Below are 12177 nucleotides of genomic sequence, written 5' to 3' on the forward strand. Positions count from 1 at the left end.
AGAGCAATGGCAGCTGTGCAGCTGTCCTTGGCCTTGGGCTGCACAGTACCTGGTCTGGCTGAACTGGTTCAGGCATGGATGCCTCCACATTAAAATGCTCTGCTCCACTTGTCTGTGTGCTGCTACCCCCACTCCCCCACAGTCCTCATATTAGGGACAGAGGCTGGAGGTTTGGATGTTAGGTTCTCTTGAATGTGGCCCCAAAGACACAGTTTCTGGTGAGTGAGGGCCCATGTTACAGGTGAGGCTCGGCCATGGCTGGTCTGGGGGCCCTTCTTCCGGCTGGTTGCAGAGGAGGCCCTCATGGACCAGGAAACTATAACAACTTTCTGGGGCACTTGCAGAGGGGGCTCACTTATACTGGATGTTGGAAGTGAGGTCCAGGAATCCTGGAAGTTGGCCCTGGGGGCTCAGCTGGGTAGTAGGACCAAGAGGGGCTATGAATCCAGCTGGCCCCTAGGTGCTGCCTGTTCCACAGCCCTTGAACTGAGCTGAAGGGGCTGGTCATCCATGGAGACACGATAAGCCTGGGCATCCATCCTGGTGGGCTCCACCCTGAGCCGGCTAAGGTCCAGGATGTGACCTGGGCACCTCTGGTCCTGTGGGCTGTGGAGAGGATTAGCCAAGGAGGACAGGCCACATACAACTGGCATGCTAGGGAATTTGTTAGGCTGTTTCTGCTGGAGAATGTCAGAGCCCCTGGCCTGAGGCTGCCTACAGAGCCCATTGCTTGTGTCCTGCCTTGGCAGGTGTATAGTAGGGGGTTGGTAATCTGGATGGATGTGCAGGGCTGCCACCTGGGCCACACAGCCTATCAGAGGGGGTTCTACATCAAGAGTGGTTCTTCCAGGATCTGGCCTCCAAGGATCTTGGAAACACTCCAAATTCCCAGGAGGCCTGGGCTCTTGGAAGCCAGGCCAAGGGTTTGGGATCTTATTTTTGCTGGAAGTGTCTGTTGTTGCAGAGGCTTCACACCCCAAAGAAGAAAACAAGACTTCATGACAGCCTTGCGTCCCTCCTTCCCCAGACACTTGTGCACACTCCAGAGATGAGTCCCTAGACGGAGTGTTGGTTCCCTGCTTGGACCCTCCTGTGACCTTGCTCTCTCCAGCAAGCAGGCCCTTGGGACGTGAATGTGCCCACAGCTCCCATCTGCTGGGTGCTGAGCCTACAGTAGTTCTAACTGCATCTGAAGCCCCAGGCCCCCTGCCCTCCAGTTTCACTGGATCTGGGCCCTTTTTCTCAGAGTCAGCTCCCAGCTTCTCTGCTTGTCTCCTGGGTGAGGCTGCAGTTTCTCCAGGAGCTGAGGCAGGTGGGGTACGGAGTTCAGGGCCACGGCGAAGCCAGTTGATAATGCCCATGGTGATGGCAAGCTCAGTGTCACAGAGCTTTAGCAGGCACTCCTTGCCCTTCCAGGAGCTTTGCAAAAAGCCCTGGCTGAGCAGATCTGGCCCTGGTGCTGGGGCCAAGTTCTCCTCTGCCCCCACGTGGAAGCTGCACATGGACAATGGTGCTCCTAGTGCTGGCCCTGACAGACTCTCAGACACACATAAGTCATCATCCAGGCTTGGGCCTATAGGGCTCACGCTGGGGTCATAGAAGAGCTCATAGAGGGCGTCTCCACTGTAACTGTCCCGGGGGAAGGCAGCTGCAGGTGTGCCTGGGCTTGAAGCCTCCTTCTTGTCCTCCTCAAGGCCAGGTGAGAAGGAGTCATAGTAGCCCTCATCACTTGTGGACACGGATTCCGGCTGTTCGCTCTTAGGGGTACCTGTGTCTATGGAGCTAGCTTTGGAGCCACTGTGGGGGTCCCTGCTGGGACACAGGGGTAGCTCAGCAAGCCCAGCTGCATCTAGCCTGGGACGGTCTGTGTCTGTCCCCTGGGGACCCCCCAGCCATGGCTCTAGTAGGGCACGGTGCTGCTGCCTCACAGAGTGATTCACACTGTCCCAGAACTTGGCAAAGTCAGACATCTCATTTTGGGCAGGTGATGCCAGCTGTTCCACACTGCCCTGGAAAGGGCCTCTAAGAACCTTGTTTTCAAGGATCTGGGATACCTGGGCTGGGCTCTCTGGGCCCTCATTCAGTTCCAGTGATGGCACTGAGCTTTCATCTGCAAAGATCTCCCCACAACCTGTGAGGGAGTCAAAGCTCTTGAGTGAGGCCACATCCTCACACAAGGCCCTGCAGAGGTCAAAGGAAGAGTCAGGCAGGAGCTCACTGTCAGATAGGTCCTGGCACAGGCTGTCTGGACCCAGTCCCTCACCTAAGGGGAAGAAAGTTTTGCCTGGCTGCCCACCATCCTCTGATGGCTCCCCAGGGGAAGACAGGCTCTCACCCTTGGTCACCAGTGAGGCCAAGTTCTCAGGCTTGTTTCTGCGAATGTGGAATAGGTTCCGAAAGCACTTCTTAGGTCGTTTCAGGGAGATCCTCTTCCTTGGGATGCTCTTGGCCACAGCTGGCACAAAGGGCATCTGGGGCACAAAGTGGCGGTAATCAATCATGCGTTGGCTGCTGGGGGGCCCTGGGAAGCTTGCACTGCCCACCAGCTGCCCTGTGGCTGTGCTTGCCCTGCCAGCCTCAGGCACACAGTCGTGAGTCTTGCTCTTTCGTACCAGTTTGAAGGTGGCCCCACAGAAGGTTGCAGCCCCCACCTCGGGTTCCAGCTCTGCCCCATTGTTGGAACATCTGTCATATCCTTGGGTGCTGGGACTAACCTGTGGGGCCCTTTCACAGTAGGGCCGCTGTTGCCCTCCTGGTGAGACTGACCAGGGACTTGTATCCTCCCTGGCCAGAGCGGTGGCTGATGAATCTAGGAGTTTCTCATGGGAAATCTGCAGGCTGGATTTGATGAAGGTCTTCCCTCTCTTCAGCTCCATGCTGCCAGTGCCCCAAACTGCTGTGAAGGAAAGCAGGAGACACTTAGTATCCAAGATGGTGGCCTATGGCTCTAGAAGACCTCTGCCTATGTCTGCTTACACTGTGGCCTTGTTGCTGAGTGGTGACAACTAAATTTGGATCCTCTGCAGAGGCAGGGAGAGGGAGATGAGAATGGCCTCACCCATGCTCACTGCTCCAGGGCTGCCCACTGATCCACAGAAAACTGATGTTAGAGAAGCTAAGTCACATGCTTAAAGTCACACAGTGGAAGCTGAATTGAGAGCAGACTGGGGTCTAGTGTTCTTGTGTCTGTGATCTCTCAACTCTACCAAGCATCCTCTCAGATTTTATCTGGCCAAGTCAGATTCCCATTTCCAGGCCCAAGAACTCTACAAATAGCACCACAACCTTACAGTATCACAGCCTTTCTGAGTGAAGAAGCAGTGGATTCAATAAATAAGTTCCTGCCTTCATCTAAAAGACAAAGCTCAAAGGAAAACCCAAGCCTGCCTTCTGGGATGGACATGGGTGCTTGTCAGTTGGAAGGAAAAACACATACCTTGCCCTCCAGGGCTACTGCATCTGTCTGAGGAGGCAAGACTCAGTCTACACAGAGACCATCAGGGCAAGGCACCACCAAGCATCTAACGGTGCATGCTGGGTTTGAGCACTGAGAAGAGAGACGGCATCATGGTAGAAGACCAAAGTGAGGAGTCAGACATGAGACCAAGACAAGGCAGGTTAGATAGACATAGAACATGATGGGCTGGAGATCAGGCAGGTATCACTTTCTGTGCACACCTGAGAAGTACTGATGTCTGGAGTGCCATCCAGAGTGCTAACCCAGATGGATGCCCAGTCTAATCTAACGGGAAAGACTGTTGGGATTGATTACCAATGTCTGTCCTGGGTGTGTGTGGGGAAGCCAGTAAGAGTGTTATCTTGACCATTTTTGCATAGCTGGGGAGTGTGACCTTCCTCTGAGATCAGTGAAGAGCTATGAAAGTCTTCTGAGTGAGTGGGTGTGTAGAAACAGTAACATAACAAAGTTGGTGGTCTAAGACCATTTTTCTGATCTTTGAGTGGAGGACAGAATAAATTAGAAAGAAGTTTTGAGCAGAGAAGTTTCATAAAAGGTAACTAAAGTGGGCTAAGTATGTGGAGATAAGATCCAGATGGAAGCTATAGTCATAAGTCACAAAAAAGAGAGGTGAAATTATATAGGGCCTTTCAAAGGCAGAAGTGCTAGGACCCAGCCACTGAATAAAGAGAGAGAAGTCATCAACACTGAGGAACAGTAAATACTGACTCAGAAGTGGGAAAAGGTAAGGAAGTAGAAACTGAGTAAAGGCAAGGAAGGGGCCTGTGCCAAGAGCTGGTTTGAGAGAGAGAAACAAGAATCTATAGTTTTAATCATGTTGCTTTTGGAATGTGTTTAGAGGCCTACAAGAGTGGAACAAAAAAAGGTGATGCCCAAGAGTACCACCTGTGACCTTCCCTGGACTCTCTCTCTCTGCGTTCTCACCGGCACCCAGCTCACAGCTCAGCCTGTTCCAGCAGCTCTTCCTCTCCTTGGTGATGAGCAACCTGACAGTCCATCCTGTCAGTTTGTCCAGGGAAAGATTACAGGAGAGATTTTGGGGTTTCTTTGACTCTCCACAAGGACTTTCTTGATAGGGAGCTCCTGAATTCACTCCCCCATAATTTGTAGTCTGTGAGGGAGGGATGCAGCAAGTGTAAAGGCACGTGGCTCTGTCAGCCTGCATGCTTTTTGGGTCCATTGTCCACACAGATTTGCAGCTACCTTCAGAAAGCTGCTAGACAGATGTAAGCCATATAGGGTCAGCTCTGGAGTCTCTCAAATGGTTAGCCATGAGGACCTGGAGGTGAGCAGAGGGGCTGCCTCACAGCCCAGTTAACAATATTAAAGCTGAAGAAGATGAAAAGGGGTGACAAGGTTGTCATTGTAGGGATTCACAGGGGCAAGCTGACCAGCCTCAACCCTACTCCCACCTATGAGCAGTGCTTCCTACCCTGCAGAGGAACACCTGGGACTTCTAGCTGGAGGATAGGAGGAGCTGGCACTGGATCAGGGAAAATGACAGAATCCAGACCTGGTTCTGGGGGCAGCTCAGTTCTTGGTGGCAGCATCCTGGATGGGACAGTGCTTCAAGCTGTCTTCTGCTTCTTGTGAGGTGGCATGTGCCCAAGCCTTTCCTACCCTGTATCTGCAGATCCCATTTTCATTCCCCATAGTACTTTGTGGCCTACATAAGTCCTTCCCCAGGTCTGATGGGTTTTAATATCCACAACATAGTGGATACTATCTAGACTCTGGAGTTGGAGAACCCAGATTTGAGTCTTGGTTACATCTACTTATCCAAGTGAGAGCTTGGCCAATAACCTTATGAGATATACTGCTGTAACCTCCATTTTACAAAGGAGATATTAAGGTCCAGAAAAGTCAATAGGTTGGTTCAGTTTACCCATGCAGTAAGTGACAGAACTAAGATTTGAAACCAAGCCCATCTAATTCTGGTCATATGCTCTTAATCATGATAGATATTCTATGAACGAACAGCCCAAACTCCTCTTGATGGGAAATTTAAAAATCAATTAATAAATGTATTTTTATGAAGAATTTCATTGGCAAGCACAATGAAAATGGTGATTGAAATCGAAAGTATAGTGCACGCAAATTTAGAAAAATTATAATTGAAGATAATGTAATTTCTATGACCTGAAATTTTAGAGATATTTATTATGAGATCTCTTTTCTATGTTTTAGAAAAATCTTTTTATTACTATGCTCTTAGGAATAACTTCAAGTGAGCATGATAAAGATTACTTCACTGTGTGAAGAAATTGCAACTACAAGAACTAAAATGGTTTATCTGATACTCTAGGTGATATAGAGATCAGATCTCTATAAATAAAACTGATTTCTTCTTAATTCAGTTAACTGATTTAAAATCACAAAGAACTGGAAATTTTACTATATTCTGAACTTGGAAAATAAAGTCTCAAAATAGCAGTCATTTCTACAGATGGCTGGACTCAGTGTCACTGATGTTGCCAACTCTGTTTCCTGAGTTCATTTAACATTTTGGCACATTGATAGGGAAATAAGCATTAAGATTCAGAATAATGATTGAGAAACTTGCTAAATACTGGAACAATTATGTGACATTCAGTGTATGTTCAGTCCAGATTCTACATTAAAATATTTTATCAGAGCCTGACTCTTTAGAAATGGGTCCATTTGTGACATGGGTTGGAAATCCCGTGGGGGGCCAGAGGGCCCACTGACGAACTGGAGGAAGCTGAGCAGTCACCTTCCATGACAGTTCTCAGGGGCAAAGTAGAAATTATCTGGATAGTCAGATGTTGACACTGTCATTGCCTGAAGGCAGAGGCCAAATATGTCGAGGTTTCCAGCTGCAAAAATGCACATTCTGCTTTGTAACCCTCTAGCTAAAGACCTCTCCAGTGGTGCTCAGCACGAAACCTGAGAGGGAATCCTTTACCATGTTCCACATCCCTCCCCAAAAGAAAAAGTAGCAGTGTCCCTTCCCCGGTTTGGTGCCTTCTAATCTGTAGCATCACTGGCTCCTCATTCTGTTGCTTGCTTGGTCTTCTTACTCCCCAGTGAGGTTGAAAATTCTCTAAGATTCAGGATTCTAAATGCCATTGACAGTGAGCTACTGCTTATTTAAATGAAGTATTTATGCTTTTGAGACATTTTAGCCACATATTTATGCTTAAATTTTCTAAATAGAATACTGAATCTGGCATTTTTTTTTTAATCTGGCATTTTTAATTCTACAGTTATACACATCATTCTCTGAGACAGGTCTCAGTGACACTAAGACCTTGGACTGAGTCTTGCTTCTCTAAAATGAACTTCCAAATTCCATGAGAACAAGGACCACCTCGTGTATTTATTTAATCAACTCTGATTCACAGATGTGATATTTAAACCAAGATCTAAAAGACAGTGGAAAACAACCAGGTAAGAGATGTGGGAAACATATTCCAGGCAGAGGGAACATCCCTCGGGAAAGGCCTTGCCGAGCAACGGATGAAGAATTTTTAAAGCTCTGAAAGCAGGCCCAGATGGCCAGAGCAGCAAGCCAGTGGGTTGAGGCCTAGAGATATGCAGGGCAGACTGTACCAGGCCCAAGTTCACAGGTTGGGTCTTGGCTTTTATCCTATGCACAATGGAGAGCCAACCATCAAGGGTGAGTAACAGAGGTGAATTTTCAGTTTTAATGGATCAGTTGTAAATGAGAATGGAAAGTAGGCTCAAAGAGTGGAGGCAAGAAAACAGATTAGAGGTGAACCATGAGAGACTATGGGCCCTGAAAAACAACCTGAAGGTTTTGAAGGGGCAGGGGGTGGGAGGTTGGGGGAACCAGGTGGTGGGTATTGGGGAGGGCACGTATTGCATGGAGCACTGGGTGTGGTGAAAAACAATGAATATTGTTACACTGAAAAGAAATAAATAAATATAAATAAATAAATAAATAAAATAAAAGAAAGCAGATTAGAAGCCTTGCCATAGGGCGCCTGGGTGGCTCAGTGGGTTAATACTCTGCCTTGGGCTCCTGGGATCAAGCCCCACAAAAGGCTCTCTGCTCAGCAGGGAGCCTGCTTCCCTGCTTTCTCTGCCTGCCTCTCTGCCTACTTGTGATCACTCTCTCTGTGTCAAGTAAATAAATAAAATCTTAAAAAAAATAAAAAAGAAACCAGACCAGGGCCTAGTGGAAAGTAAATAGCGACAGAGACTTTCCATGTATGCCAATCTTTCCTCTCAGTGTCTTACACAGAGTATGAACTTGCATATGGATTTGTTGCAAATTGAGAAAATGAAGTAATTCTACTGGCTGCTTTCTACAAGATGAATAACTTTAACTCCACTGCCTAGGATTTTCTTTTCCCTTTGGGAAGGTAATTCTGTCAGTTTCTTCCCTTTTTTAACATGAAAGTGATTGGGCATATCACGGAGCAAATAAAAACCTTGCAGGTGCACATATAATAGCAGTGTTTTGGAGATACAAAAATTTTGACTAATAGTTTTGGCATTTGCCATGCTTTTCCCTGCCCCGCCCCCAACACCCAATAAAATCGCAAGCCTTGAAATACAAAGAGGTGAATGGTGATAGGAAAGCAGAGGCTTCAGAGGGGAGCCCCACCAAGGGACTTCCTGGACACTAGGGTCAGCGTAGGAGGTTATGTATGGGGCAATGCTTTACTTCTGTAGAGGGTGTCTTGTCTAAGCCAAAACCTTCAGGGTGGATGGAGTGAAGGCTATTGTGGAGAAAGAAAGCCTCGTGTAATGGGGTGGGTGTGGGGTGGGGAATGAAGCAGAAATAGAATCTGCAGCAAGAACATCACCAATTCACCCAATCCCCACGCTGGGGAGACAAAGGACCTTTTGGGGAGCAAAGGTTCTGTTCCACCTCCTCTAAGGGAGTCTTTAGGTGTTCCCGGGCTGCCCGGCTGAAAGAAAATGGGTCTCCAGTCTTATCTGTTCTTTCCCAGCCTCCGCATCATCGCGCAAGTGTTCTCTCCCCTTCCTTAGCCCAGACCGAAAAGTGTCGTCGCCCCCAGACCCCAGACTCCGCAACATCCGCTCAGGACACTGTGGGGTAGAGAGGGTACAGACCCTGTTCCTCCACTCAGTCCGCCCATCGCTCAAAAGAACATACAAAAATTTCCAAATCATCCCCTTTCTCCCCAAGCCTAAATCCTCGGCCTTTGCCGACTTACCGCTGGTGACCGGGAATGTGGCAGTACGCGGCCTTGGCAGGGCGGAGAGCCGCGCCCGAGCCCAAGCCGCGAGCCGAGCTCAGCACCACGGTTAGCTCCTGGCGCCGCGCGCCCCCGCGGGGTGGGGAAGGAGGTGGGCCCGCGCCCGCTCGCCGTGGCTTGGAGGGGCGGGCCGTTGTGTCAAGGAAGCGGGCAGGGAAGGGTTAAGTCAAGGGAGGGCTCGGGGTGGGGGCGGGGCGGGGCGTAGAGCCTGTTAGCGTCCTCCGCAGCCCCGCGCCGCTGCGGGCGAGGTGAAACGCGCTGGGCCCGGGTGGGGGCTGCTCTCGGGGAACTGTAGCCTCGGTGCCACCCGGACTTCGGTCAGTCTCGCTTTATTAAGTATTTCTCCGATCTCTGTCTCTGACTTTTGGCAAGGCTGTGGTTTTTCATTCCTCAGGCCCAGCTGCGGATGCTGCTGGGATGTACAGCTTCGCAGTGGTCTCCCCTGGCTCCAGACTGCAAGCCTGTGCAGTGGTCCGAAAGCCTTAGAGTGCACAGGTGTGGGTACCCTGATCTCCGCAGCTCGCAACGTCCAGGAAGATTTAACCCCAACCGTCTCGGAAAGGTTCCATCACACAGGGCCTAGTCCAGATTCCTACCCAGGATTCAGAGCGGGTCTGGGGCAGGCCAGTCTCCTGATGCGCGGCAGAAGTCCTATAGAACCTTCTTTACAGAGTGCCTTCCTTGGACCGGATTATATTATTTATGGGAACAAGGCACTTCCTTTACTGCTACTCATTGTGTGAGGTGTTCTGTTGCTTTGCCCTGCAGCAGTCTTGGGAAGAGTAGAACCGTGGGAACTATCTCCCTGCTGGGCCGAGGACAGAGGGAGGGCATGCTGGGGGAAAGGAATTAAGTATGGCTTAAGTAATCACTGGATGGCTCAAGGAGCAGTTCCAAGAACGTGGGGGAAGAGGTGTGGGGTGGAAAGGGGCGGGAACACACAGCTGGTGCTGACGAAGCTGCTGATTCCTCTGAGGTAGGGAAGTGAGCTGTAGAAGAGGGTGGTGGTAAGGGGCTGATTCCACACAATAGGGGTGAATGCAGGCGATGAGTAATGGAAGGAAGGACACAGGGGTCGCCCAGTCCAGGTTTGGGCTGAGGCCAGAAAGAGATCAGGGCTAGGGTAAATGGCAAAGGCCATGACTTTCTAGACACCCCAGAGTCGAGAGCTCCATTGCTGTCACCTCCCCCGGAGAGGACATTATTTGCTGACTGATGCAGCATGCATGATCCCAGATGTCCCCTCTCCAGGTGTTGGTGGTATAGTTCTGACCTTTCCTGTCAGTTTCTGGCCATCAGAGTTCCTTTAGTCAATTCTTCCCCTATTAGGTAGAAACAAAGGCGGATCTATGTTTCATTGCAACATATACCGTGAATCAAGAATAAGACTCCTACAGACTCCATAGTCCTTACTAGTTAAAGTTAATAAACATTTGTTTCTTTTATTATGGTCTTCCCTCTTCTTCATTATAAGGGCTTTATATATATTTTTTTAAGATTTTATTTATTTATTTGTCAGGGACAGAGGGAGAGAGAGAGAGCGAACACAGGCAGACAGAGAGGCAGGCAGAGGCAGAGGGAGAAGCAGGTTCCCTGCCGAGCAAGAAGCCCAATGTGGGACTCGATCCCAGGACACTGGGATCATGACCTGAGCCGAAGGCAGCCGCTTAACCAACTGAGCCACCCAGGCGTCCCATATAAGGGCTTTATATTTTTCTTAAACTTTTCCCCTTTTGAGGAATAATTACGGGCTTAACTTCTTCCAATGAGTGATAATTGTTCTTTTCCTTTCCAATTTGTCACCCTTTGGCCATTGAGAGCTATTCTAAGCCATCTACTTTCGTCCGTCAGAGAGTTTTAAAATATCCTTATTTTTAAGAAACAAAACAAACTATATGGACAATTTATAATACATAATTTTGTTTCTTCCCCAAAGACATTGGATCAGGTCTTCTCTGAGGACCCCTGGAAAGATCTTTCATACCAGGATGTTCCAGTTCAGACATTACTGACTGATTTTTAATAGTGTTCTATTGTAAACTTGCATTGTTATTTTTATAATACATGTAGTTTTCTCATCAGGACTCACAACATTTTTGGGCTGTGGCGCTAACACTTTTCTTTCCTGGCATGGGCCCTTAGGGTTCTTTGCCCTTGTTCCCTGGTTATTGATTCACCTGTGGGTCTCAGACCTTCTGGCCATAACCTTTGCATTCTGACAAATTCAAAGGATTTCACCTGACTGTGAGCACAAATATGGCAGTAGCCTGTCAAGTGCTTCAGCTGGGGTGCAAAAATCCAGGTTTGCAGCCTAAACTCAATAGATCCTCGGAGAAGATTTCGAGGTGAGGTGGTGGGATCCTATGCCCACAAGGAAGGATGAGAGGGCTGGCACTGTCAACATGGAGAAGAAAGACTTCAATAGCCACAATTTGGAAAGGTGGAGTAGGTGGTTTCAAGAGCCACAATTTGGAGTAGGGAAGAAGGATGATGGCTCCAAGGATGGATGTGGCAAGAGGCAACCTAGTACTCAGGCTAGTTCCCCTGCAGAAAGATGTGCTCCACAATCTCAAACAAACTAGCATTAGGGATACATTCACATGATGTGGCCTGCTGCAATGACTGGGTGGTTTCTTGTTCTTTCAAAAGTAACTGTATTTTGTTTTATTTTTAAAAAATTGTTTTAAAAATATGGAACACTTCATGAATTTGCATGTCATCCTTGCATAGGGACAATGTTAATATTCTCTGTATTGTTCCAGTTTTAATATATGTCCTGCAGAAGTGAGCACAAAGTTACCTATATTTTAAAACTTCCATCCTAAAAAAAAGCTGTAACAGTTCGTTTCTTTTTCTTTTTAAAAGTTCTGGTAAAATATATGTAACATTGACTTTTTCATTTCAATATATTTTAAGTGTATAATTCAGGGTCATTAAGTCCATTCACATAGTTATACACCATCATCTCTATTTCCAAGATATTTTTATGACCCCCAACAGAAACTCTACCATTTAAGCAAAAACTCCTCATTCATCTCTCCCCCTAGGTGCTGGTAACCTGTATTCTACTTTCTTTCTCTATGAAATTGACTGTTCTAGGTAATTCGTATAGATGGAATCATACAATATTTGTCCTTTTGTGTCTAGTTTATTTCACTTAGCATAAGGTTTTCAAGGTTCACCTATATTGTAGTTATGAATGAAAATTTCATTCCTTTTTAAGGCTGAATAATATTACACTGTATGTATATACCACATTTTTTTATCCATTCTTCCCTTGATAGACATTTGTTTCCACCTTTTGTCTATTGTGAATATTGTGAATGTTGGTGTACAAATATCTGTTCAAGTTTCAGCTTTCATAACTTTTGAGTATTTACCTGGAAGTAGAATTGTTGGGTCATAATGGTAATTCTATGTTTAATTTTTTGAGGAGCCATTGTAATTTTTTCTACATTGTACCTTTTTATACACCACTTTATATTC

At 47.6% G+C, this 12177-nt stretch overlaps 1 protein-coding gene and 1 non-coding gene across 2 annotated transcripts; both read right to left on the reverse strand.

Moving 5' to 3' along the window:
* Nucleotides 1-375: 375 nt before the first annotated feature.
* AMER3 (APC membrane recruitment protein 3) lies at nt 376-8703 on the reverse strand. Its single transcript, XM_032843168.1, has 2 exons — nt 8650-8703; nt 376-2896 (listed from the first exon to the last, which is right to left on the reverse strand). The coding sequence occupies exon 2, from the start codon at nt 2874-2876 to the stop codon at nt 438-440; it is 2439 nt and encodes an 812-aa protein (XP_032699059.1). The 5' UTR covers nt 2877-2896; nt 8650-8703; the 3' UTR covers nt 376-437.
* A 2673-nt stretch (nt 8704-11376) lies between these two features.
* On the reverse strand, nt 11377-11483 carry LOC116858429. The gene has a single exon (XR_004380913.1). It is a non-coding gene; the product is annotated as a U6 spliceosomal RNA (small nuclear RNA).
* Between the last annotated feature and the right edge of the window lie 694 nt (nt 11484-12177).

This window comes from Lontra canadensis, unplaced genomic scaffold, assembly GCF_010015895.1.
Source record: "Lontra canadensis isolate GAN:19392208 unplaced genomic scaffold, GSC_riverotter_1.0 scaffold136, whole genome shotgun sequence".
Taxonomy (NCBI): Eukaryota; Metazoa; Chordata; class Mammalia; order Carnivora; family Mustelidae; genus Lontra; species Lontra canadensis.